Source organism: Syngnathus floridae, chromosome 5 (genome assembly GCF_059516105.1).
Source record: "Syngnathus floridae isolate MCC-2025c chromosome 5, RoL_Sflo_1.0, whole genome shotgun sequence".
Classification (NCBI taxonomy): domain Eukaryota; kingdom Metazoa; phylum Chordata; class Actinopteri; order Syngnathiformes; family Syngnathidae; genus Syngnathus; species Syngnathus floridae.
In genome coordinates, this window is record NC_142417.1 from 5748022 (window position 1) to 5774222 (window position 26201).

The 26201-nt window shown below is 42.0% G+C and overlaps 1 protein-coding gene and 1 long non-coding RNA gene across 3 annotated transcripts in view; one reads left to right on the forward strand and one right to left on the reverse strand.

Moving 5' to 3' along the window:
• Window positions 1-8: 8 nt before the first annotated feature.
• On the reverse strand, window positions 9-5605 carry LOC148397751 (secretory carrier-associated membrane protein 1-like). Of its 2 annotated transcripts, XM_088376617.1 has the most exons (9): window positions 5364-5602; window positions 4044-4124; window positions 3759-3869; window positions 3427-3535; window positions 2845-2973; window positions 2604-2763; window positions 2205-2306; window positions 2008-2125; window positions 9-1913 (listed from the first exon to the last, which is right to left on the reverse strand). In XM_088376617.1, the coding sequence occupies exons 1-9, from the start codon at window positions 5418-5420 to the stop codon at window positions 1752-1754; spliced, it is 1029 nt and encodes a 342-aa protein (XP_088232743.1). In that variant the 5' UTR covers window positions 5421-5602; the 3' UTR covers window positions 9-1751. The 2 variants fall into 2 exon arrangements, with proteins under 2 accessions (XP_088232743.1, XP_088232742.1); XM_088376616.1 differs by having other exon boundaries at window positions 9-2125; window positions 5364-5605.
• Window positions 4578-26201, forward strand: part of LOC148397752 (uncharacterized) — a 51111-nt gene continuing 29487 nt past the window's right edge. The window contains exons 1-2 of the long non-coding RNA XR_015858674.1: window positions 4578-4717; window positions 5987-6034. This is a non-coding gene — a long non-coding RNA (uncharacterized LOC148397752). The remainder of the gene's footprint in view (window positions 4718-5986; window positions 6035-26201) is intronic.

Sequence of the window (26201 nt, forward strand, 5' to 3'; positions counted from 1 at the left end):
ACAGATGGTCTCTTTCAAATCTTTATTCCATGTTAATACCATAAATATACAAAACTGAAAACTATTTCACATGCGACAAAGGCCAGACAAGAGTGCATTGATTTTTTTTCTTTTTCTTTTTAACGCGACTCCTAATGGGGGCATCAAATCATCATCTTTACAGAATGTACAAGTATGGTATTCCTCTTAAATTAGTTGACACACTTGATTCGGTGAAGTAACATGGTCACGGGTCTAAAACACTTTTTTTTTTCTTTCATTTGTTTTGTTCACATTCTTCAAGTGTAGACCGGCTTGCACAATACAACTTCCATTGTTTGTGAAGTGACATGTCAAAAACTGGTAAAAAAAATAATGAAATGGACATTTGGTAGAGTTCTCACAGCTTTTGAGGACATACAGTAGAATATCACTTGAGGGATTTGTCTTATTTCATCAGTCATACGTTGAACACGAGCACATCGTCCAATTGATCATGTCAAACCATAAAGAACATAATTTATGCCATAAATAAGAACAACTAACACAAATGCGCGTTCCCCAAAAAATTCAAAACAAAATAAATACTGTACCGCAGTTAGCTTCAGCTTGTTAATGTCAACTTTCAACACTTTAGCTAGAACACGAGATCCAGTTCAACATTTGCAACAATAACAGTTCAGTCATTCACCCTATGGCATGCCCCCCCCCCCCAATTAATGTGAGAGAGGCGGCAAAGTACAACACAAATCCAGTAGTCTGTACAACTTTTAAACACAGCCACTTTTCCAACCACTGGTCAGAAATGCTCTGATTTGATTTACCCGATCTGTAAATTATGTTTCGACTGCAATTGATGTATCTTTGTTCATCTATCTATGCCAGTGAGAGGAAGAACAATTGAATGGTTTTACTAGATGGCAGAAGCTACAATTAACTCGTGCACATCGTTGTTGCCATTCTGCCAAGCTAATAATAGTAGCTTTGTGTTCAACTACAAAGGGCCAGATTTCATTTCACACAGTCAATTTGTGAGAGGACGTCATTTCATTTCATTATACTGTATATATAATTGGTTCGGTGCTAGGTTGTAAAAGTACCCCCCCAAAAAAAGAAAATCAGTATGTACCTTGGCTCAACAAAGGTTGTCTGCGGGTTAATGTGCATCATTCAATCCATGCCAATTATTTAACACTGACAGTTTTGTTTAAGTACATTTATACCATTTCATCTGTTTCTCCAGATGGGTCACATGACTCGTATGCCCCCTCTCCCCTCCCGTTTAGGTCGGCTTGTGTAGGCCACGTCCAGATTGATAGCAGCTTTAGATTTTTTTTTTCTTTTTAACGCGTGACAAGCTACAAAGACAAATGATGTCCCACGCACGCAAGCGCACGCCATTTGAGTCGTCCCTTTTACAAGGCGTCCATCAAACAGCCAATGGACATGCAGCTCATCTCTAGAGACACAACGCTAATGAATTAGCAACCTCGTTGAACTTGCACGCGTCATGCCGTCACTCAGCGTGGCTGCGGAGTTATGGACACGTTCAGTCAAACAGAAGGTGAACAAGGGGTTATTTTTAGGTATGGGCTTGTAAATCCCACTAAATGAAGCGGAGGTGACTCATTTGGGGCCCGGCTAGCACACCGGCAGGGTAAGTCATGAGGTTAGATTTGGAGTGAAGACATTTTTTGAAGACATTAGCAAATCGGGGGGTGATTGAGCAGAGACAGATTTGTGCATGTGTGTGTGCATGTGAGAAAATGTGTCTATGGATGAGGCTTGAAGGTCCCACGGGCGGCGTTGGAAGCAGCGTTAGCCGCAGCGTTGGCCGCTGCCGTCTGGACCGTCTTGTTGGACATGACGCCGGTGGCGAACTCCTGCTGAGCCTTCTCGAAGCTGGCACCGGTGGTCCGATACAGTGCGTGTACCTGTAAAGATGCTTGGAATTACTTTTGAATAACAAGAGACGGACGGCGCTCGATTTATTGATGAATTCTTGAGTCTGCGGGAGGAGTCTGTCACCTTTTTAAACATGATGAGTGAACCCACGGAGAGTGTGGTGAAGAGTGCCGCGATGAGCAACATGATGATGCCCACCGGGATGCTAGTGTTCAGGCCCATTAGAGCTGTGATCCAGCCACTGCAAAACAAACAACAACCACGACCTGAGATGCGTCCCAACGTGGAGGACGCGCTGAAGAGCCATTAAACTCGCTCACCATGTACCCCAGCCGGTGATGCCGATTGTTTGTAGTACGTGAACACCAAACTGGCAGATGTAGACAAAGAAGAAGACAAAGAAGCGGAAGGAACTGTCGCTCCTGTGGTAGAAATGAAGACGCTTCAAGCTGATGGAATTGAAGCAACTACAGTTTCATCATTGAAATGAAAGGACAGAATTAGGTCGGTGAATAGTCACTATGCTGTGCCCCACCTTGGCCACCTGGGGGCAGTATAAGATGTATAATTACATGGCCGCCAGCACGGCATAAATAGCTCAGCTTGTCTCAGCTCCACGCAGAGGATAAATAGGACTGAATACTTTTCCACGGCATTTCCCCATTGTGTCACTTGGGAACAAGAGTGAAAGCAAGAAAGAAAAACAAGACCTCGCCCACCTGAAAGCCCCATACAGCGGTCTGTACCAGCAGACAAAGGAGCAAGGCGTAAAGAGCAGAAACCACAACATGGCCAGGCCGAAGTCGACGCCGTGGTTTGGGTCCACGCAGAACCAGGCCAAGCAGCCAAACATGTTGACAAACAGAGTGCCAGCGTGGACTGGTGGAATTGCAACAGTAAGATGGAGAATCAGCTCAAGCGAGAACATAGCTGCTCTTTCTTCGAGACGGATTCGCTTACACATCCAGAGGTTGTACATGATCTTCACCGTCTTCTGGAACTCGATGGGAATGTCCACCGCGATGTCGTGGTAGAAACACGGACCCACTGGGAACTTCTCAGGCAAAGGAGGCCAGTTGTTCTTACGACCTGCCAAAACATGGACATTGCTTACAGTCAGGGGTGAGCAGTCCAAATTTGTACTTAAACAAGAGTCCTGTTACTTTGCAACAATATGACTCAAATGAAAGTATAAAAGTAGGCACTTTCCAGGTGAACTTAATTTGACCTTCTCTCATCTTTTGAATGTGCAGCTGTTTGGTGTCCCAGTACTTTTTGCACAATTTGCTCTTCTCTTTTTCATAACAGGTGTTTGACTTTTGACTGCACCAATACAGTTCCAAGGCTGTCCACCTCGATGCCTTTGTGTGACACTTCCAGCATACAGAAAATGTGTTGGTCAAAATTGAGCATTGGCAGAGTCAAGCAAACGAGCACGAGCTCAGCCGGCTTCTTAAGCTTGTTTTTCTCGAATGCCGACAATCTAATCAAACTCAAAAGGTTTTAGTGACAGGGCGCTGATGGATGGTCGGACTTACTGACCCGCTCCTCCGTGAGACTGCAGCTCTCTCTCCCTGCGGTCCAGCTCGGCCGCTTTCCTCTCCAACTCTTCCTGCCTTCTCAGCAAATCAGCCTGAGCACGTGCCTGGTCCTACGACATCCACCAAGGAAATAACCGAGATTTGCAATCAGGTGAGCTTGTATTGTTGTTCTGAATTAAAAAACATGTTTGCCTTCTCCAAAATTGATGAGACATGGACTTCTTGTGGAAGAAAGTACGAGTCGTGTTGCTATTTTGATACAGATGAAGAAAAAAAGGGCCAAAAAAAAAATCAAATTGTTGCAGAGAAAGAAGACAAAAAGCAATATCGCACCTGTGTTTGTTGCTGCGAGTAAGCCGGGGGCTCTTCTGTGGGCTTCATGATGGCAGGTTGTGTGTTCTGCGACGGTGCCGGAGCAGACTTGGGGGCATTTCCAGGGGCAGCCTGGAAAACCAGCAGTAATTAAAGTAATTAGACCGCAGTCCCGTTTTATCAATTTAGCCCCCGGGAACTGAGGAATTTGGGAGAGATAAGCTTGAAACATTTCAAATGAGGTCCCACACAAACACGAACAGTCACAATGTTTCAATGCAAAATGAAATCAGACGTTCAGCTGACCGTTCTGGCATCTGTGAAGGGGTTGTATTCTTCTAGACCGCCGGGAGGGGTAGAACGGGTCACCTGTGTCACCGAAGGATCCTGAAACAGAGGATAGCACATATTGGATTTTAGATTTCAATCATTGACCATCATAGCAGATTGCACATTGAATGGAATGCAATACAAGAGATTTATTTTCAAGAGTTTTCCAAGTTTTGATTGACACTCAAACAGAGTATTAACAATGTTTTTATTATTGTATTGGTAGTTTGTGTAGTACAGTACAAATTGTGAATAAACTAAAAGAAAAACTTTTTTTAATTCAATCAAATAAATAAACAATGTGACACCAACATTACAATTAAATTCAATCTAAACTGTAATTAGAAGACAAATGTACGAGACTTTTACACTATTGGGCTGCACTCTGCAAATTGAGTTCACGAGTGGTAATAGTTTGTGGGAGGTCTGTTACCTTTTTAAACATGATGAGTGAACTAGATAGACTAAAAATGTTTATAAGTTTACCTATAAGCCGAATGCAACCAAAATGGAAGCCTGTTCCTGTGCTCTTACCAGCCAATCACAAACCAATTTCCTGTCCAATCCCAAGTCACCCGAACTTAAAAGATTGTGGCCTCAATCACGTTTCTTTTGGTTAGTTGAGTGGGAGGGTTGTCGTCGTTGAACAGGTAAGAACGCAGCATTATTTCACTTGATGTCTGAAGAGCAATGCTTAACTGCAGTTGATCATTTTGTGACTGTATTGTCGGTGTTATTAGTTCATAAAGGTAATGGCAAAGTACAAACACCTCTGGGATGAAGCACGATCGCAACCCAGTTGCAACTTCGAAGCCGGGAACATTCAGCATTGTCGACAAGTACACAGTTTACGTCTAATATCTTAAAATGGCATAGCGTCCAAGCTAACAGATTCATACTGACGTGAGCTAATCTGGCGGTGTTTAAACACGATTGTCAACTACGAGACAATAAATTGTCGTCGTCTTGCATTGATTTGAAGGCCTGGAATTGTATTAAATGAGTATAATGCTTTCTGTGGGCAGGCGATTGTGCTACTTAGCCATATACCGACCAGGGAAAACCTATAGCTAGCTTTACAGTCAGCTAACTGGGGACGCCGTGTTATAATTATTTCTTTTTACCACAACTGGTTTCATTCATACGCAAGAGTAGTAAGTCCTCTTCTTCAAATAAGTAGTAAGTTAAGTGATTAATGCGTAGCTGATCGTTTTACTTAGCGATGTAGCAAGGGACTGAAGCGTTTAGCCTGACAGTTAGCATGCTAGCAACTGTGCACTGTAGTTAGTTAGTTACCTGAAACGGATTGTTGAAGTCCGGGTCCGCGAACGGGTTGCTGTCAAAGTCGGACATTTTACAGCCTTTCAGAGAACTCTTTCCGGTTATTTGCCAGGCAGTATTCGGTCCTTCGCGTTTTGCTTCCCCTCACTGCCGCCTGGGGTCTTTTCCGCCGCCGTCCGCTGATGTAGGACCCTCCGTTCGTTGCTAGCCCCGTTAGCACAAAACAAAACCAGGGAAAGGAAAGGAGACGCACGGTGTGACGTCATACATTCAGCACCACGGACAGCTTGGCGTCACGACGCCCAGTAAAGCTACCGAAGCTTGTTTATTTGTGTTTCATTTCAAAAGCGCCCTGGATCTATAGTTTTCCCATCCAAAGTTGGCATTTCAGTTATTGTATTGTGTATGAGGTCGCTTTTGTTATATGTAAATGATTTATTTATCATTACAGTATCTACAATTTAGCTGTGCAGCTGTATGCCATATGAATTATGCGTCGGAACTGTAGGTAATTCCGGTTTGAGGTTCCGATAACTTGGTCAATAAATGTAAATTTTCTAGGCAGTTATTTTCATACACTTGTCGTGTATTTAAGAAAATGGTTTTTCAATGATACTAACTAACACTTTCAATTACAGTGGAAAGCTGACTTTCAGCTTTGCTGGATATGAATGGCTCCGAGTTAGGTAAGTAGACATTTGTATTCACTAATAGTTCTTCACTACGTATATTTGTACGTTTGATACAAATCTGAAAGTAAGTGACCCTCCCACTCCCAAGAGGTTTGTAATTGCCTACAGATTCCACAAGATGGTGGCAAATGACTACTTTTGTCTAAAATTTAGACAAAAGTAGTCATTTGCCACCATCTTTAGACTCTAAATGAAGCGCTTCAACTCACTTCAATATCACTCCAACACTGCAAACAGATGAGTTTCTAACAAATTGAATGTTCCCAAAATAAATCAATGAATGCCAAACCACGAGTATGTGGGTTTTAACATAATTCGGTTGTATGAATGGCAACAGTTTATGTACTGAATGTTTTGGGGCGATTCACTTTTTGATTGTTTGCATTTAACACCATTCTTTATCTCTGTCTCATTAAGTTCGATATTGTTTGAGTTGTCAGAACATGGTACTAATTGGGGTACACACATTTTAAATCTTACGACTACCTACCTACAATTTGTACATGACGTTTTGGCCTGTACTAGTATATCACCATTATTTAAATGCTGGGTTTGTAGAAGTACGGTGCAGCTAGGTGCCCGTATGTAGCTCCTATTGCACTACAGTCAATCGATTATGCCCGCTGTACAGTATTTTTACCTCCTGTAGGTCAAATACGACAGCCATCTTCCTCCATGTGATAGTAATGAGGACGTTAATGGTGATGGTGCTAATGATCATGAGGATGATTAGCAATGGAAGCATCTGCTGTGTCGATGATCTCCGCTGCCAATGAGGATGATCATTTTCATAATATCTATCATGATGGCTTGTTTCTCGTAAAAATCACAGCGTATGAATTATTTTGGCCCACTCCACAGTGAAAGTAGCGCAGCCAGTTGTACGAGACACCCGAGGTTCTCGTAATAGCCACTAGGGGGCGCTACTATGCCGTCAGTAGCCGCCTCGCTGTCTCTTTTGGCAGAATCTTTTTTTCTCATTTGCCTCCAATTTATTTTCATTCAAACGAAGGGTGACCATGTGAAGAGCATCAGATGAGTTGACAGCCTGTAAATGTGATTTAAACATTTAAGCACCATTTACCCAGATTAAGTTTCAATTGGAGAACAAATGCTATTAGGTGGAAATCTTACGGTATGCTGTAAACGACAGCGCTTAAAATATTCCCAATTTTATTGTTTTAATCTTATTGGCCATATTTGAACAAAAGGCACTTGTACCTCTTTGCTTTTATTGAAGGCTCATGTCCGGTATACATTTAGCGTATTTGCAACTTTGACTCTTAACTATTCCGTCTGCTTTATTCACTCAATACTTATTTTATACAGAACCCAGTGATGGACTAAACACAGGCTTGCACGTTCATTGCAGTTCACCTTCTGTGTGAGCGCGCACACACGCACACGCACGCGCATGCACACACACGCACACACACAGACACACACACACGGAATGTGAGCATCAGTTCCTCCTCTAATCTCGTATTAATGGACCCAATCACAGACTCTATGAATAATCAATGGTCAGTGGTCTGCAACCGCAGTGCTTAGACCTTGAGTAAAACTGAATTTTCCTAATCAGATGCGCACACACCTTGAGGCCCTAATAAGCACTCTAATGGTTTAGAATCTGTCGCATGGTTTGTTTGCTGCACAATGTGAAAGATAAACACGCCGCGGCTGTGACTGCCCGTCTTTGTGCATGTACTCTACATGTGCACCTAGGGGGGAAAGATGGGGAAAATGTCCGCCCTCGTCCTCCCATCCTCCGTCTCTAATACTGCGCTCCACGTGTGTGTATATGTGGGTGTGTGTGGAAACAACCACTTTGGCTAATAGCTGCTACATTAGTCTCCTAACCAGCTGGTCATGGCCATTTAGAAATGTTCATTAGGTCGCCGACCAGAGTGGATAGGTGCGATAGTTCACTCTCGGCTGTCGACTGTAGAGAGACGGACACGGGCAGACTGAGAGGCAGAGGGAAAGTCATTCACCCGCCAACTTGACGACCAAGTGTTAAAAGCCGTGGATGCAATTATCCCCAGATTGCCCTGAATTAGAACCTGGCGTATAATTACATCTCATTAATGTCTATGAGTGTTATTTTAGAGTTCTGAAAGGTTGGATAAGCAGGACTTGCTATTATGGCTTATTAATGCCGCAACATCTGGCGCCATTCTGGCAATATTCTGATGAGTGAATGGGATGGCATTGCAGTATTTAAATGTTATCGTCATGAGGCACAATCACTCATTCGATATTTAAGAATGCACATCACTGAAATATATTTAAATAATTATTGGCACTACATTACATTAAATGCAAACTAACGATTACTTTGGTGATAATCAATTTTAGAGCGCATTTCTTTTAATCCAAAAACTGACCAAATGTGCACTCAGCTGGAAAACTTGCACTTTTGTTTAACTCTTTATTATTTTTTTAATGAATTGAAGTAAAACATTTAGCAAAAATGGTTCTGTAAATTTTAGTTTACAAATTATAAAAAAAAAATAATAATTTGGTGATCTAATGACCTTTTGCTAAAACCGAATATAATGGTATCATTTGATTTACCCGCACCAACACGGTACCAAAACGAAATGTGGTAATCTTAAAGGAGAAGTCAAGTCGAAATTTTCAAAAGTTCTAAGAGTTCACTTTTTGTATCTCACCCGAGACCCGAGCAACTGTGATGTCATTTGCTGTTAACAAGTGGCAAAATGGTCGCCACCTGAGATGGATAAAAACGGAAGGATAATTTATATTGCACAAATGCAATATTCATCAGAACTCAGTGGAAAAAGATTCTTGTAAACAAAATTTGGATTTTGCTTCCCCTTAAAGACATTCATTTGTGCTACCTTTAAAATCTTTGTCACTCTAAGCCTGATACAATACAGTGCTAACAATCCCAATATAATATGATATGCATTATCATCATAAAGTAATAATAAAAAAAGGCTAAATTGATTTCAATATTAATTCAACAAGCCTCAGACAATTGTGTGTCATGTGACTACATTTTAGTAGTGACGGCCATCTGGCTATAGAGAGCAAAACTGAAAATAAGAAACATGTAAACCTTTTGTTATGTTAAGGTAAGCTAAAAATTAAAAATATATATCCTATTCATATTTTGGAGTGTGGACATAAGTTCTGTGTGAATATGTAAACCTGTTTGTTCTGATGACCAGTCAGATTACATTACACACAATGCCCTTCGACAGAGGAGGAGGGGGGGGAGAGAAAAAAACCCGATTGATTCTCCATTTCCATATTAATGAGCAGATTTGTTAAGAGCTTGGAGGAGAAGGAGAAAATAACAGGGTCTTCATAGGGCACGACATTTATAAATAAAGCTGATGCAGAGAAAAATGGAAATTAAACCCTTTAGTTTAATAAATTTGAGGCGTCCGCGGCAAGCGAGCGATTTGCATTTCCATTTGTGGCCGAATAATGAGAGCGTAGGCAGGCAGGCAGGCAGGCAGGGCCATGATGAGGCGGCGAGCTCTGCTTTTGGCTCTGCAACTGTCAGGCAATCACTCCGCTGTGCAGGCCCTCCACGTCAATGTCATTAGCTCAGGCCTGACAACTCTGCTGCTCAGCTCTCTTAACATTATTTGCCCCTATCGTCCACTTTGAATGCGGAACGACTTTGCGTGCAAAAAAAAAAAAAAATCAAGTGCCTTCACATTCTGTATTTTTGCAAACTTAACCGCCTGCCCTTGAATATTCAACAGTCTCCAATGTGCTGGTGTTACTTGAAAAATGATCTTTTGTTGTCGTACCTGTCAGAGTGACACACAAACACACGCACACACGCGCGCGCGCCATCACTGATTGAATTTATTGGGGAATGGATGTTGACTTGGACCACTCCAAGTAGGCTAGATTGTTGTTGTTCACGGATTGACAGAAAGACCTGCAGCGGCTGATTGAAAGTGCCTTTTAGCTTGCTCTCACTGTATATTTGATTTGGCAAAATGGAAGGGGGAGTCCAGTCTTTTCCCAGGATACAAACACAAGTCTGCCTTTGCGAGCCGCATGTTTTGTGTTTGCGTGTCCCGGCCCGCGTCGCTAAATGCTGCATAAATTGTGCCCCTTTCAGGTATTAATTGAATAATGCAAGCACTCCTCCCGTCAACCAGCGAGCGCCACTGAGTGCCGCACTTTCTCGGCGTCCCCGCCTGTGACTTGACAAGATTTATCTGTGTTGTTCCAGCCAATGCGTGCCATTTGTTCCAAATGTTGGCCATAAACATGCAAAGAGCAGAAGTGTGCACTCGTAAAATAAGGTCCTCAATGGCTGTTTTACAGCCCAAAGGGACTGCCTTGGGGGTAGGAGGAGGGGGTCAGCATATCAAATCATGTGGCAACTCTTGCTGAGCCAACAGCGTGTTTTAAGTTCTCCTCCAAGCAGCGACGTGATGAAAAGGAACAATGGACGCTATAAAAGAGGAACACGCCACACGGGAGATGTACAGCATTACGTTAAATATGCGTAATATATATTATTTTCCACTTCTCTTTTAAAATGGGACACGTCTCATTCGGTCGCTCGCCTTATGTCTGCTTCCAAACTTTAAAAAGATATTTAGCTTGACACATTCAGAAACCTCTCGTATCAAAAACGGTATAACCCTTTCTAATGTAAAATGCTGTTAAGACACCTCTTGTGTAAAGAATAAAATCAGTCGCCCTGTAATGAGCCTAATTCAAATATCCTTTTGTTTCCTCGTGGACATTTTGGTTCCTCGAGTTGTCCACGTTGTGTATGGACGAGGCTCAATTGCGCGTCCGTAAATTGATTTGCTGATTTAGCACCTCTCTCATTTTCCACAGAGTAATATTAGTCTTACCTACTGCCATCTGTTTTTATTATCCGGGTAAATATGTTTGTCTCAGGATATCAATAATCATAAAGAAAGCCATGACTCACTCCCCTGGAATACTATTTGTGTGTCTGTCGCCAAATTCTCATCCCAGCTCATGCCAACAAATATTCGACATATTTCTCCAATTGGTGGAAACATTATCAAGCGCAGTATCTCGAAATGCGTGCGCTGACACACACACACGCACACACACACACACACACACACACACACCTCGGCTGCTGTGTCTGATGCCTTGACTGAGTGTGTGTTCTCCTATTACAGACAGTAATTACCGTCAGTCACCCTGTGTGTCCATAACAAGGCGGCATAATGCCCTAATCAAGCCTGGATTAATCCAACCCTCCCTCTAATCACTCTAAAAGTGATTTATATTGTTTTTCCTGTTCTGAACAAATGAAATCTGTAGCCCAAATTAATACTGGCTTTTCATCACCGGGAAGTTAAAAAGCCAGTAAGCGTCACATTCTTGTCATTAAGGCCACATCTGAGACGAGGACGGCGATACGTGCACATACACACGCGTGGTAAAATTTTAACCAAAATATACAGCGTAATGGAATATTCCATTAAAGTGGCACTTTAATAACCATCAGTCCTCTGCTGAGAAAGGCTTTCAGACAAAGAAAATGAGGGTCATCAGGAGAATAACTGCAATTTTATCGCAGCCGTTTCCTCCAACAGTCGATTTGATTTAATAATTCAAATAAGAAAAACAGTGGCTGATGAATTACATTCCTGCAATTACCTGCTGTACTTTCCAGGTGTAAATTAAAAGCGCCATGAGTATATTTGCGAGGGTTGATGTCTTTTGCGAACGTTGTTGCAGCATAATGGAGCTTTTTCTTCCGCCATTGATCAATTATTTGAAATAATAAAAAAAACCGCACAATATCATTCCGTGCAATTCATTTGTCAAATTGTATCTGCCACAATCTTGCAATTTCTTGGTCTCGGGGTTTCATTTAAGATAGCGAGCCTTCTATTTTTGCTCCCGTGCCTCCTGCTTTGTTCCATTGCCATTGTTAAACAAATCAATTCCAACACCGACTCACTTCCCACTGTTTTTCATTACGAAGAAGGAAGGCTGGACACGAATTGTAACGGAGCCCTGAAATTTCCTGCGCGCTATTCAGTTTGTGCTCGGAATACAAACCGACTCACAAGACGCGTACTTAACAAATGCAAATTGTGAGCCAATCTGCCGACGCTCTCCGGGCTCTCCAGTTTCCATATTCATTTCCGTCCCACCCCACTGTTCTCCAACTCCAAGAACAATCCGGGGGTTAAGCTGACAGGAAAAGAAAATGGAGATCTGACCGTGTCCACCGTCCCTCCTTTCACTTCCCCTCAGTCTTTCTCGCTCACCTGCGTTGCCCTCTCCTTCCTCGCCACCCCCCCCACCACCACCACCACCACCCTGTTCTCCCTTCAGTCCTCGCTCCCCTGTTCTCTTCATGCTGCGTAATTCTCATCTTACACACTCTGTTGCTCTGCACTATGAATAATGCATGGTGTGTGAGAAATCCTCAATCTCATGCTTGGCTCCCAGCGAGCATTACGGAGCTTGCATCTCTATTACAGAGATGGAGAAACGGCCAGAGAGCTAGAGCACATATTGCTTTGTTTTCTTGCATTTAAGCTCCAATCTGGCTCGTCTTAAATGTGTATGAATCACATAAAGATGCGCTCATTTGGCCATTAATTGGCATACATAGCGAATTTTTCTCCAATTTCATCATTTGAAAGTGCGGCTCACACCGAAATCGGTGATCGGCACAGTATAAATAGGGGGTCTTTAACATTTTCACGGTCAAAACGATTTGCGGCCACACTTTTATTTTGAAGCTAAATTCTACAGATGGAATATGTAAATATGGAATAGTGTTAATCCAAAAATCCTCTGCGCATTCTGACTCCTCCGATTGGTGAAAGATTAGATCACAGATGTCAAACTCAAGGCCTTGGGGTATTTTATAATGATTGGCGAAATCCTTGTACTTCCAAAATCTTTACTTTTCAGGGAAAAACGACATGTTTACTCAACTATTAACTAATTCAGTGCCATTGACGGTTATAGATGTCTAAGATATTAACTGGGTTGGCAGTTAACTGCATTGTCAAAAAGATCATCACTTTTAATTGGTCCATAATTTGTAAAAATTACACCCTCGTGTGTGGAGTGATCATCGGCAATGTATAGATTTATTTATTTAAAAAAAATATATGAAGACAAGGCCGGCGATATATTACTGTCAATTTAAACAGGATTTTCTATTGTATAATTGAACGACATTTTCATTTATTCCACAAATGTACACCTCAAACAGAGACACATCTTTGCTTTGTGTTAGTTATTATCTTAATTCACATCATAATTGGGTTCAATCCCAATATCGTAATATCCGGCCTGGTTTACAAATCCTTGATTCTTATGGTGGTAAAAAATATCCATGGATTCATTGCATCCCAGTGCAAATCTTTACACATTTATGTCTAGCGCATTTATGCCCCTTACATGCCACTAATGCGAATAATGCTCTCACATCAATCAGATATAACTGACATAATCTTTAGTCATGTGGAACAAATAGAATGTCACATTTACGAGTATAAAGCAGTTGTAGAGACAAGGGTGCGCCACTTTGGCCATCTTTTTGCTTCATCTATTTCGCTAGCAAACACAAGTCATCAAATTACCGCTTCAACTAATCCGATTGAGAGAAAAGTTTGGAGAATTTGCTTGTCAAATGTACAAATGTGACGCATATGCACGGTGTGCGAGTGTCTGAAAGCGTGAGCGATGCCACATAGACTCAAGTTTTATGGGGTGTGTACATGCTATAAAAGCAGTGAAGAGTTAAAGTGCTTTTCTAGCACGCTCAAAGCCATGTGTCAGCAGCAGACCACTAAATCCACACAATTCCCCTGAACGCGTTCCCTTCCTCTGATAGTCCATCATGGCTCCGTTTCAGGTGGCTGGGCCGCCGTGGCTGACGGGGCCGAGTCCTTGAGGAGATCATGCGTCTGTAGAAAGTACAGGACAAGCACTGATGTTGGAGCTTTGGAATGATTCTCTTGCTGCTGTATTTTTTTTTTTGCCCCCTCCTCTTTCTTTCTGGTCTGTTTGGTCCAAATGTCTCTATAATAGCGGTCCACGGCGTCACACGCCCTGATTGGAATGCCTTGAGTCATTACGTTGACGAGATATCCTCCATTGTGTCTCCACCTTTAAATGACCCGCCTCGTTAGCTCCCCACAAGATGGTTGTTGTCATTGTTTCTTATTTAGCTAAAAGGTGGCATAGCTCTGGATATAGAAGCAGGTCAAGGACCCCGTAACACACTTTTTTACAAACATGTATCATTCCTCAAGTAAAATAGGCACGACAACTTTGTGAAAATAACTGAATTAATCAAATTTGGAAGTACCATCATATTTGGTTATAAAGAAACAAAAAGTGATTCGAGTTCAATCTTAGCCCCTGTCTCATGCTGCTGGAACCAGAAATATTCTCGTAGTTGAGGCAGCAAAGCCCTCAAGCTCCTTTCTGTCTTTCGCCTCCTTTTTTTTTTTGGGATGGGGGGTGAGGAAGCCCAGATGAATCACACTAACGACCCGCGCTCCGTGCAGCCACGCTTCTCTGAAATTAATACCCAAGCAATGAAGATATAGGGCAAATAGGTGAGAATAGGGAGCTTGGTATTCACTCTTGGGTGCTACGTGCTCAGGCGCAGGCACACACACACACACATCCATGCGCTTACAGATCATGCACACAGACCCTGACAGGCAGGCTATTATCCCCCAGCCCGGGCTCCCGTAATTGGCTATCTCTTTTTACAAATGTGGCTCCGCCTGACTCGCATATCAGCCCCTGTCTCATCAACCATGTAGGGGTCACGGTGTCCATGCTTGTGTGTGTGTGTTGTGTGCCTTTGTGCGTGTACCTATACGTGGAAGGGTCACCTGTGTGTCCATCACTTGCGTGTCTCTGCTTCACATGCTAATTTATGCGCGTAGCTAAAAGAGCCAGTGGATCCTAAGTGTGACCGAGGCTGGCTGCTCTTTAACAGCTCCTGAGTATTTTGCACATTAGTCTGCTAATAGCATCCAGACTATTCCAACAACGCTTAGCTGATGATGAAATATTAGCTTAGCTCAGATTGTCATTAGTGTAGGCTTGCCATGAGGTCACATTCGACTTGTGTCTGACATGCAAGTGAATTTTAACCTATTTTCATTTTAAATAAGGATGAATAATACTATGTGTATAATGCAGTCTAGTCATCATTTCTGAATTTAAAGCGACCGTGAAGTGACATTATTGAATTATTAAATGGGTGAAAAATGATGAAAACGAGGAATTCAGAAAAGTTTTGGTCGGTCTCGAAAGCCAGTTTGTTATCCAGAATAATTCCTAAATATTTATTTTGACTTCTACTACTATTTCGATAGAAATCAAACTGCATGACAAGCTGCATTTAAAGTTTTTACTTAAATCAACATACTGTTTTGCCCTCCCGTTAAATGTCCCACTGCGAACGAGTTGGTACTAAACAAATTGAGCCTCCAGCTTTTACTGCATTGTAATGGAATTTACAAAATAACTCAGCTCACACAATCAATGAAATTCCCCTCGATGACTGACCAAATTGTGCAATCAATAATCCTTCAGTATTGTGTTCTCTTTGGAGTCTCAAACCCAAGTGAAAATTTTATCAAAAAAGAAAAACTACTTAGCGACCATACTGTGAGACCGATTAAACACGATGTTGTCAAGGAAACAGCAGACTTTCGTTTTGTATGCTGCAAGATACCATTCATGCCAAGCCTCAGTTGAAATGCTAACTGCATCAAAGAGGGGAAAAGTCTTCGAAGAAAAATCTGACTTTTCAATGGAGTTTTACTTTAAAAGCGTAGTCCCAGAGGTCATTGTGTAATTACTTTACCACCAGGAGAGGCTCTGGGTCTGGAATTATATCGCAGCTAATGGGGTTGATTTAAACTTATATTTGAGAAGGCAACTGCTTGCCTATCACACTCTTGCGCCTTGTTAATCCTTAACCAATGAATTAACCCTTATTACCAGTGTCGGAATACAGATGAGCGATCTGGCTCCGAATCTTTTCTCCTCCGAGCCCGCTTGTTCCCTCTATCTGGCCTTGTGTGATGGGGACGTTTGGGGTCAGGGATTCTGTCCCGCTAGTTCCTCCTGCATTCAGATTATTCTGACCCGAGAGCAGCCTAATCAGCTGACCAGTAAATTACTTTAGACTCCCCCTCCCTGCCCCCGCCTCTACCCAAGCTTCCTCTTAGCGTGTGGATTTTAGATCTGACGAGACAATATAGAAGTGCAATATAGAAATATAGTCGAGTAAAAACTGTCAAATTACTGAACGCATCAGTCCGTCCAAGCATCGCTTCCAGTTTTTAGAATGAAAAAAAAAAAAACATACTGCACATTTTCTCCAAAGTTTTTGAAATGTGAAAAAATCTTTATCAGCAGTTGTTGATTTAGATCTACAAAGTACAATAAAATATTGCATATACTTGCTTATGTGTGTCCCGAACATAGTGGCCCTCCCGTGCGAGTGATTTTTTTTCTGCTTAATTCTTATTCCACAAACACAATAATGATTGAGTACCATGTTTATTGCAGCGTTTCCATAAGCAAAATATATTACTGCTTTTTTTTTTTTTTTTTTTAATCCCACCAGCACAAACAAGTTTCATGTTTAAAACAAGCGACACAAAATAATGATGTTGCGGATAGCAGCTAGCATTAGCAGTTGGTTCTGCTAACTGGAATTTCTAGACCCTTTAACGTCTGTCCGTCCATCTGTCCGTCCGTCCATCCGTCCACCCATCCACCCAATGTGTCAATCTATTTATCCATCATATATAACCCGCAATGGTTTTTAATCATTTGTCCCTGCATTCTGTGCAAAAGATGACTTTCCCGTGCTTGCGAATTCGGATGAGCGTCCACTCTTATTGTGTGTGACCTCTGTCTCTCTGGTGGATTGCCGTCTCGGATAACATTTTGACATTCCGGTCTCCTCCCTAAGACGCGGCGATGCCTCGGGCCGAGGGTGAACGGGGGGCCCAATGATAAGGCTTCACTCACAATTAGCAGGCTGCAGCGGAGAGGCGAGAGGGGGAAATTGAACTGTCAGAGAGGAGAAGAGAGAGGAGGAGTGGAGGAGAGAGGAAGGGTGGCAGGGAGATGGGGGAGGGGTGACCCCATCCTGCAAAATGGAGCCCGTCATAATTTGTTCATTTGGTGCCCATCAGCCTCTACCTTCCTTCTGTAACGCCACACTGCTGACCTTCCTCCCTCTGTTTCACCATCCCACCATTCCTCTTCGCTCTCTCTCTTTCCACACTCCATTGCTCATCTTCCTTTTCTCACCCTCCCTGCTTACCTTCACTTATCCCGGCATTCCCTCCATATTTCATACCGTGTACAAATTACACGATGCCTTTGGACGGCTCTTGCTGCCCGGCCATCTATATTAGAAGCATTATTCTGATTAGCTTCATCAATTGATGATTTAGGAGAGAAATTACTCAGAGGTTTGAAGAGCCGGGAAATGAGAGAAATGGAGTCAACAAGACCCCCGCAACTCTGTCTGCCCTTCTGTGAGCGTTGTGATGGATGGTAATGTTGATGTTAAATAAGCAGAGAGGCTTTTAGCAGCTCCGTATTTAAATGTCAAATGCTGATGGGCCCTAATACTGCTGAGAGCAATTAGCCTGTTAGGCACATGAGAGCTATTCCCATCAACACACTTGTACACTTGCAATACAATGACAAACACTCGTATAATTTTGCATTTCTTTGCCTCATATGTGGTTGTAATTAGAAATCCTGCATCAAAAACCCAACGGATAATTGTAGGGTTAATTTGGGGCCAAGCAATTATATATAGGCTGGTTGAGATAAGTCTCATGTTATCACTACAGCGTCTGGGTCCAATGACCTGAACCTGAGTTTCAACCTCATATATTGTCTTATATATCCCTTGCTGGAGCTTTCTAAAATGCTTTTCAAACAAAGTCAAGCCTGTACCTTTTGACAATTTGAGAAATAAATAGCTTTATGGAAATACCACGAAATTGTGTTGGCGGGGACTAAGTAAAAATGGTCAATGCCCTGTCCATGGTGCTGAAGCATGAGCAGTAGTCAGTGCCTGCATGGTTGCCATTGTTCTTCAGGGAAAAAAAATCATTTTCTTTCCTGTTTATATGACAAAATATACTCTATCCATATTTCAAATACAATACAATAACAATTTTTTGCAAAAGATGTCGCTGTAACCAAAGGCTTTAAAAAACACAACATAAAATAACAATAGAAAATAGGAAAGGATTAAACAAAAAAGTGTGTTGCACTGCTCAGTTGATCCCAATTCAATACCTCCTCGATTGATTAGCGCTTGTCGTAATTGAAAAGCAACAGAGGCTAGGCCGTGCCAAGCGAGGCCGGCCGCCAGGTGTCATGTGACCATTCGAGAACCAGAGGCGGCTTTGAAGTTTAGCCTCAACTTATGTATTTGTTTTTCTTAAATAGCACCTATATTTTCAAAAGTGCAACTCCACTGTTAGTTTTAGCCCCAAGTTGAAGTGACAGGCCGGTATGGATTTTCAGCTTTGAAGATCTCTCTCCTCTGTTGCTCCCTCCCTCCCTACAAAGTGAGTAAATTGCTAGATGTCAGCAGAAGTGTGGCTGCTTTGTGTGAGTGTGTGTGTGCGCCCGTGTGACAGAGAGGATACAGGTGTTGTTAGCAAGCTTTGAAGGTGACTGCTGGTCTCATCCATCAAACGGGCTTTCCTCGGGCTGATCCCTAATGGATCCCCTCAATCAGAGCCGCTCACTGTCAGTCGCAGTGCAACAAAATGAGAAATCAGGCAACTGGTCACACAGCCAAGGTTGGGACTCATATAAAGGGGGACAAAGTGATAAAGACCAGCTCGTGTCCAGCCTGTTGATTAGTACTGAGGGATCTCTGCCTTTTCCGTCATGACAGAAGCAGAGCATCAATCTGAACTAAACTCTTTTTTTTTTTTTTTTTGGACGCCCCCCCGCACCCCCCAAACACGTCACTCCCGTATACATTCACTTTATCCAAATCTTTACTCTGAGCGGATGTGCTGGCCTTGCACACTTTCTACAGTATATCAGTCCGTGCCTTTTATTGCACTTAGTGTCTGAAATTAACTATTTCTAATAAATCAGGATAACTTGATAATGGGTAACAGACTGTACTCGGTGTACCCGTGGTTTTGATTTCATTGTGTGCAATTTACAACAGCAACGCAAATGGAAATGCTAAATTGGCCGAGCCTCTTCGGTCCTCTTAAAAAATAGTCCCGCACTAATGTAGTTATTGGGTGTTAACACACTTCACTTTGCAATAGGCCATTAAAGTCTATGAAGGGAGTGCATATTGAAACGGCACATTCGTTCTATTCATCTGCTCCGTGGCTCCTTGCTATGTTAAATGCTGCCTCTGTCTTTTCTCTGTGGTGCTTTGATTTGAGAAGCTAATATACTGAAAGCATCGTCTTGCTGATTGTGTCCAGCTCCTTCTCCCGGCATTAAAAACCCAACTCCTTTATTACTGCAAAGGGCTTTATTTGGTTAAAAAAAACAAAAAAAAAGGTCATTCATCATACTGGTAAAATAGTGCCCAGTGTGGCTGGTGAAGCTAAAATTCTGTGAGTTAGGTGAAATAATTGCCATAAGCCAGTTTTTTTTTTTCACCCCTGAAAAGTGATCATTTTATTATTAAATATTTATTATATCAATTTTCTATACATTGTATTATATTATATTATATTCTCCATCCGTTTTTATATATTATATTATATTATATTATATTATATTATATTATATTATATTATATTATATTATATTATATTATTAAAGGTGCAGTGATTCTGCATGACACCTGCTTTTTTTATTTGCTACTATATTCCAATTTTGTTATAATGATAAATCAACATTAAAAAGGAAAGCTGATTAGAAGGAGAATTTATTAGACATATAGGTGATTGAACACTTTAATAATGTTAAGAGGTGTTTTTCTAATGTTTGTGCTCTGGTTTGCGCTTTTTCCTCCTAACCTTTGTCGTCACAAGTGTATAGAGCGGCCGGTGCCCTCTTTTGTCTGAGAGTACAGGGCCCGATCTTTGCATGTGGTGTTATTAATTTTGGAAGGACTGGATATTGATTTGGAGGCTTGCTCAGAGTCATACATATAGCTGTCCACTGGTGGGCTTACCAATCACCATTTGTCAGTGTCGAGCTGCATGAGAACACCGCGGGTGTGAACATGAAGTAGAAATGAATCAAATCTGGTTTTGAACCCGGCCCACTTTCATTCAACATTCAAAGGTAGTCAACATTTTTTCATCATGTGGGCAAGACAAACAAAAGAGCATTTTAACATCTGCCTGACCGCCATTTTTTCACCTCCGCTGTCATGCTTTTTTTTTTTTTTCCTCTCATGCTCCAACGCTAATGACGACTCCTTGGTTACTGTCCATGATTATCATACAGAGAGGATCATATCCCATTGATTTTATGCAGATGATCACCTTTCTGTGTACGCAGGCCTGGTGGCGGTGGTAATTTACAGAAGAAAATCAATTACCCTTCTCGTCTGCTGGAGTAATTGTTTATTATTTTCCTATTAGACTGTGTTGATCAATGTTATGGAAAGATTGCCCATGAATACTATCAACATAAATAGATTTGCCTCCGACATTAGTACTAGTTTGCCTTTAATGACTTATGCAATGTCAGACCAATGCCACTGGGTTGGATACAGCAAGCACCGACAATAGGTGTGTGCGTGCGTGTGTGTGTGCGTAGTTTGTCTTCTATATCTAATAGGGACCTGTCGATCAGTACATTTTAAGGACTCTGAAAAATGAAATTGCTATGGATTAAATTAGGGTGAAAGCAAGTTTTCTCCTGAGTTGTTTTCAAGGACTGTCCGATACACATAGTTCAATACTATGTTTTTTAACAAATTATATTTTCAAATAATTTGATACATCAGTGAATATAAACATAATTCTGTCTGTATTCATATTTGTATGCTACAACTTCCTTCTGCTGTCTGTGGTGACCAAACTATGGCCCCAGAGCCATTTGCGGACCACCCACTGATTTTTAGCGGCCTGTGGCAGATACTGGAAAATAACATCCCGCGATGCCATTTAAAAAGTGTGTCGGGGTGTTAGATGTGTGTCTGTCAAAAAATGGGTTAATATGAGTTATGGGGATTATAAAGACAGCTATAAATTTTACAGCTACAATAGAATATCTATGGAGAATGGTAAGGGTAAGATAGTTTCAGAAACAAAAATGTTTTTTTCCACTTTCTGCTCATGTCAAGGTCCACTTTGTGAACATATCCTTCCTCAAGTATGATCAGGTTTTGCTTTGATTTTTGAATGTGGAGGTAGGATTCACCTGCGTCTCCATTCAAGGCCTTAAACCAGAAAGCCTCGATGTAGCAGATTTTCAAATAACATTATATAAACAATGTCGAATTGATTGGTTTTAATGTGTTTAATAAGTGATGTTCATCACTGGTAAATGGATAGATATTCTAATCTTGGCCTGATTTTTTTATTTATTTTTTGGTCTTGAATGTACTACAAATAGTCCCCGTTGAATAGTCTCCCAGGCTCTGTCCACAGACTTTCTTCCTATTGAGGTACAGATTGATCTAGACACAAACTAATCGCTATAACTCACTGAAGTAATTGTCCTGGCCCAGATCACAGCGCTAGCAGCCGATCGACTGGTCCAGGGATCAATAGTCTGATCAGATGAGGGTGGGAGAACTGAGTAGGAAAGCGGAGGAAAGAGGGGAGGGATGCTTTGTAATGTGCCAAATCAATGTTGCTTCTTTCTGGATGTGTGCTAGCCTGCCTGTTATATTCATTAGGGAGCCTATTTTAAGATATTCTCCTTGTTGCTGTGCTACTAGACATTTTCTTTCGAGTGCTTTTAAGATGCTCCTTCCTGGTAGTAGATGTTCGGAATTGGAAAAGGTCCATTTTGAAAGGTCTAATTCGAAAGCTGCATTTCTCTGAAATGTTTCATAAATCTGGCGAAATCTGTCAGTGAATATTTCTGCTTTGCCAAAATACTACATCCACCTATAATATCAAGACAGCCTCAATATTTTACAGATGTGCTTTAGCTTGGCAACAATAAAAGGTCCCTCTAAGATCTTTTTTTTTTTTTAGTGTGTACAAATAGCTTTATTTTAGTCAGAATTTTAGAATGAATAAAAAAAAAAAAAACCTTACCTGAACCTTTTTGTCCCTAAAAATATATACACACCTTATTAGCCCTTTTAGATTATAGCTCCCTGGCAGAAGTAAAATCGTAGTACTATGCTTCTAATTTTGCTAATGTATGAGATTTAAAATGTTTGCACCTATCCTTTACAAAAAAAAAAAAAAAAAAAAGAACAATGTAGTTGCATTAAGTTTGATTGTGCCTGGGCGCTTTTGGCCTTCTGCTCAGTCGATTTCACGGGAAGAGCAGGTGTTGGGAATATTTCATGCGCTCCATGTGTATGCAACCCTTCGCCCCACACTCCTTGCCCTTGTCTGTTCCTCATCCCGTTTAAGCCCGACGCCTCTCGTCCTGCTTTTAGGAGGTTCCTGCTCGGCCAGACAGAACGATGAGCACGGTTCCGGAGCGCTGGCCCTCCCTTCAACATTCCCATCTCAGCCCCCCCCTCTCTCTCTCTCTCTCTCTCTCTCTCTCTCTCTCTCTCGCTCTCCAATCTCCCCTGAACCTTCTCTTTCTCCTCCTCATCCCTTCTTCTCTCTTTCCCATCCTCTTCCTCTCTCTGTGGTTGTTGATTGGGTGTCTGAGTGCTTGTGGCAGCTGTGTGTTGTGTGTAATAGAGCAGAGAGGCTAGTCTGAATGCAGCGAGGGGGAGAATTTGTTTATGTGAGAGATGCATAGATGGAGATGGGTCTCCAGACGCTGCCGCCGCCTCTCTCCTGCTGTCACGCCGCATTCAGGCCCTGACAGGAGATCTGAGATGGCCAAATATGCCAGACGCTCAGCCCAAATCCCAGAGCTGCACCCCGCCGGTTCGACCCATGTGTGTTTATTCAGATTTGACAGAACGGTTCTGTATGCGTGTATGTGTGCTGTCCACGATGGCTCCGCGTCAGGTTCCCCTGCCACTTGCTCGGTCCAGGGTCCATTACCACTGAGCGATAGAAAGGTATTCTCTTTTCATCCCGTCCCAGTGATCTCCCTCCCTCTCTCTCTCTTTCTATCGCTCACCTTCTCTGATATGTTAAGTCTGTTCAGCGGGCCAAGACTCCATCCAGCTTCTGTCGGAGAAGCTCCAAGATGCATGTCCACCTCAAACAGCTCATTTAGTTTTTTCATTCCCGACCCCGAAGCCGCCTTTGGATTTGAATGTTTGCACTTTGTCCGAGTTAGCTTTTGTCACTTCAATCTCACATCTTCTTTGTCTTTGTGTCACCGCGGACATGCAGAAATGTGTTGTCTAAAGTGTTTCAATTGAGCAACCTCGTTTGTGTTCACGCAGCGCTTGCAAATACGCCATGGTGCGGTAGAGGGGGAATGTCAGCAAAGTGGTTTGGAAAATAGGGAGTGTGGATTCAGAATAGGAAAAAAACCAAAAATCTACATTTTACAATTACTGTAAATTATACCAAAGAACCGATTCGTACAAGACTAGCGCTCCAAACTGATTTTGGAATTTGATCTTTTTGAGTAAAAATATTTTTGTTGAATTCACACAATTTTATTTTGCCAAGGGACTGCTCACAATAAAATAATGTAAATAATTTTTTTAAGTAGACTTTACATTATTTTATTGTGTGCAACTACTTGGCAAAAAAATCTTTTTTCTAAATACATTAATATATTATTGACAACTAAATGTATGGCAGATTTTGAAATAGATTGAAGCCCATTGTGTGGAAATTTGAACGATGTGTAATTAAAACATTACTTTTATTTTTAGCATTTCATCCAAAAATTTCCTTTTAAAAGAAAATATATATTTTGGGGCGGGGGCTGATGAATTTCAAAGTTGGATCACAATTCTCCAACATTCTTTCCCCTCTTTTGACTGGTTGTATTTGCTTACTGTTCCTCCTTGCCTAAGTGTTTGCCTGCATGTAAATTAATCTTGATTCACTTTACGCTGGCCTGCTGAGTGCTACAAATTACCCTATAGCAACGAAACGGCACTAGCGGGGGAGAAAAAAAAAGAAAGGAAGAAAAAGCCAAATCGCAGCACTTGATAGGCTGTTGCTCCTCTGCTTTATGCCATTACATTAGGGCCCCATAATGAATGCTCTCTTGTGCAAAGTCGAGTGTTGTTGGTTTTTAATTCATCCTGAATAGGGAATGTTTGTGCACATCTCTCTCTTGTCTGTCTGCATGTGTTCAACTCGAAGAAGCTTTAATGAAGGAGGCCTCACCGGGGTAACCGAAAAGCCTACGTTCGCCCTCGCTATCCCCCCCCCCCCTCCCTTCCCCTCCCCTCACCAGAAGGCAGCATCCATCATTCCATTTACAGGAGCTTGACAAAATTAGCCGCTTTTGTGCCATAGTCACTCTAATTGGCCGAGGAAGAAAAACAGGCTTTTGACACAAACACGGGCAACACATTCACTTAGCGGCACTTGTCTCTCAGCGGGCTGTTAATGTGAAATAGGTTTTAATTCATAAGAGCGGAATTGCCTCTTCCTTGAATGCTCCGTCTTCCTACCGACCGCTCTTAGAAAATTTCCTCGCTGTCTTTATTGCCTTTAAACAACTTCTTTTTTTTTTTTTTTTTGTACCACTGATGGATTTTCACTCAGTAACGCTGAGCTTGTTTAGTGAGCTTACATTTCTCAAGAAAGTCAGTCTTTGTTCAGGACTGAAAATGGGTATGTGTTAAGGGTGGCGTGTGTGTGTGTGTGTGTGTGTGTTCACTTGTTTACCATGTTGCATCTCGCCATATTAGTTCTATATTCTACTGCATATCAAATAACCTTGACTATTGACAAAGCAAGGACACTCGCTGTGTGTGGCTATGTTCTTCTCCTTGTGTGTGTGTGTATGTGCGTGTGTGTGTGTGTGTGTAAATCAATGACAGTGAATGGGAGGAACCCCTGTGCAAACCCTCATCTTTCATCTTGAATAACCGATATCATAAACAGACCCTGCTCATCAATCTCACGTGTGTTCCCGATACAAAGATGAGAGGCAAGCCTATTTCCCTCTTTCTGCAGACCTGATGACATTTACCAAATTGCCCTATAGGTCTGCCCGTGTGTGTCTACACAGGGAGTTGTGTGTTTGCGAGACCGCGTGCGTGTTTCTTGTGTTTACGCTGCGCAACATTTTGCGCTAACTCGGTGCCATCTGTTTTTATAGCCCTCAAATTGGAGATCAATTCAGTTGGAGTTGGACAATTGTCCCCTGAGTTGTTTGGGTTGGAAAGTCTTGCTCGCTGTTCCCGCATGTCCCACGCCGTCCACGGTGGGGCAGTGCAGCAATTTGCAGCTGCCACAGACCGGAGAAGATTTAATAGAAGCAGGAATGAATCAGGAAAAATGGTACAAATTAAAATTAGGCTGGAATTGAATTACGTTTGTAATTCTGGGAAGAATGTGCTTTATTATGACAAATGATAAAAATGTGTTTTAATGAGATGTCATGAAAGCACGGAAGACGATCTTATTCTGTGGATTGAAAATGGATTTGCGAGGTTGAAAAAAGAGCAGCATGATTTAAGGATGATTATAGCTCAGCTATTTAATCCCCGCCGCCAATTCCACGGCCTACCGGATGAGAGCGTGTGTGTACGTCTGTGTGGCCCAAGGTCGTAGTAAACATTTATCAGCGGCCTCAGGCAACAGTGATAATCCTCGGCTAAATAATAGATGGAGTATATAAATCTATTAAGCAGAACAAAGCTGATAAAGCTGTTCCCCCTCCCCATGTGAAAAGAGGGATTAGCCCCTCCCCCTAAACAGCGTGTGTGTTTGAGAAGGGGGCAAGTGGTTGACTTGAGGGTGACCACCATAAAGCATGGGAAGACAACATGTATCCGATAAACCGAAGCATGCACTGCTTCCACCCGTGGAGCCATCCTAAACAAAAATAAGTTTCCAGCAAACACAAAATAAAAAGTGCCAGAACAATTAGACAACAGCAATCAAATATCATTATGCTGTAATTA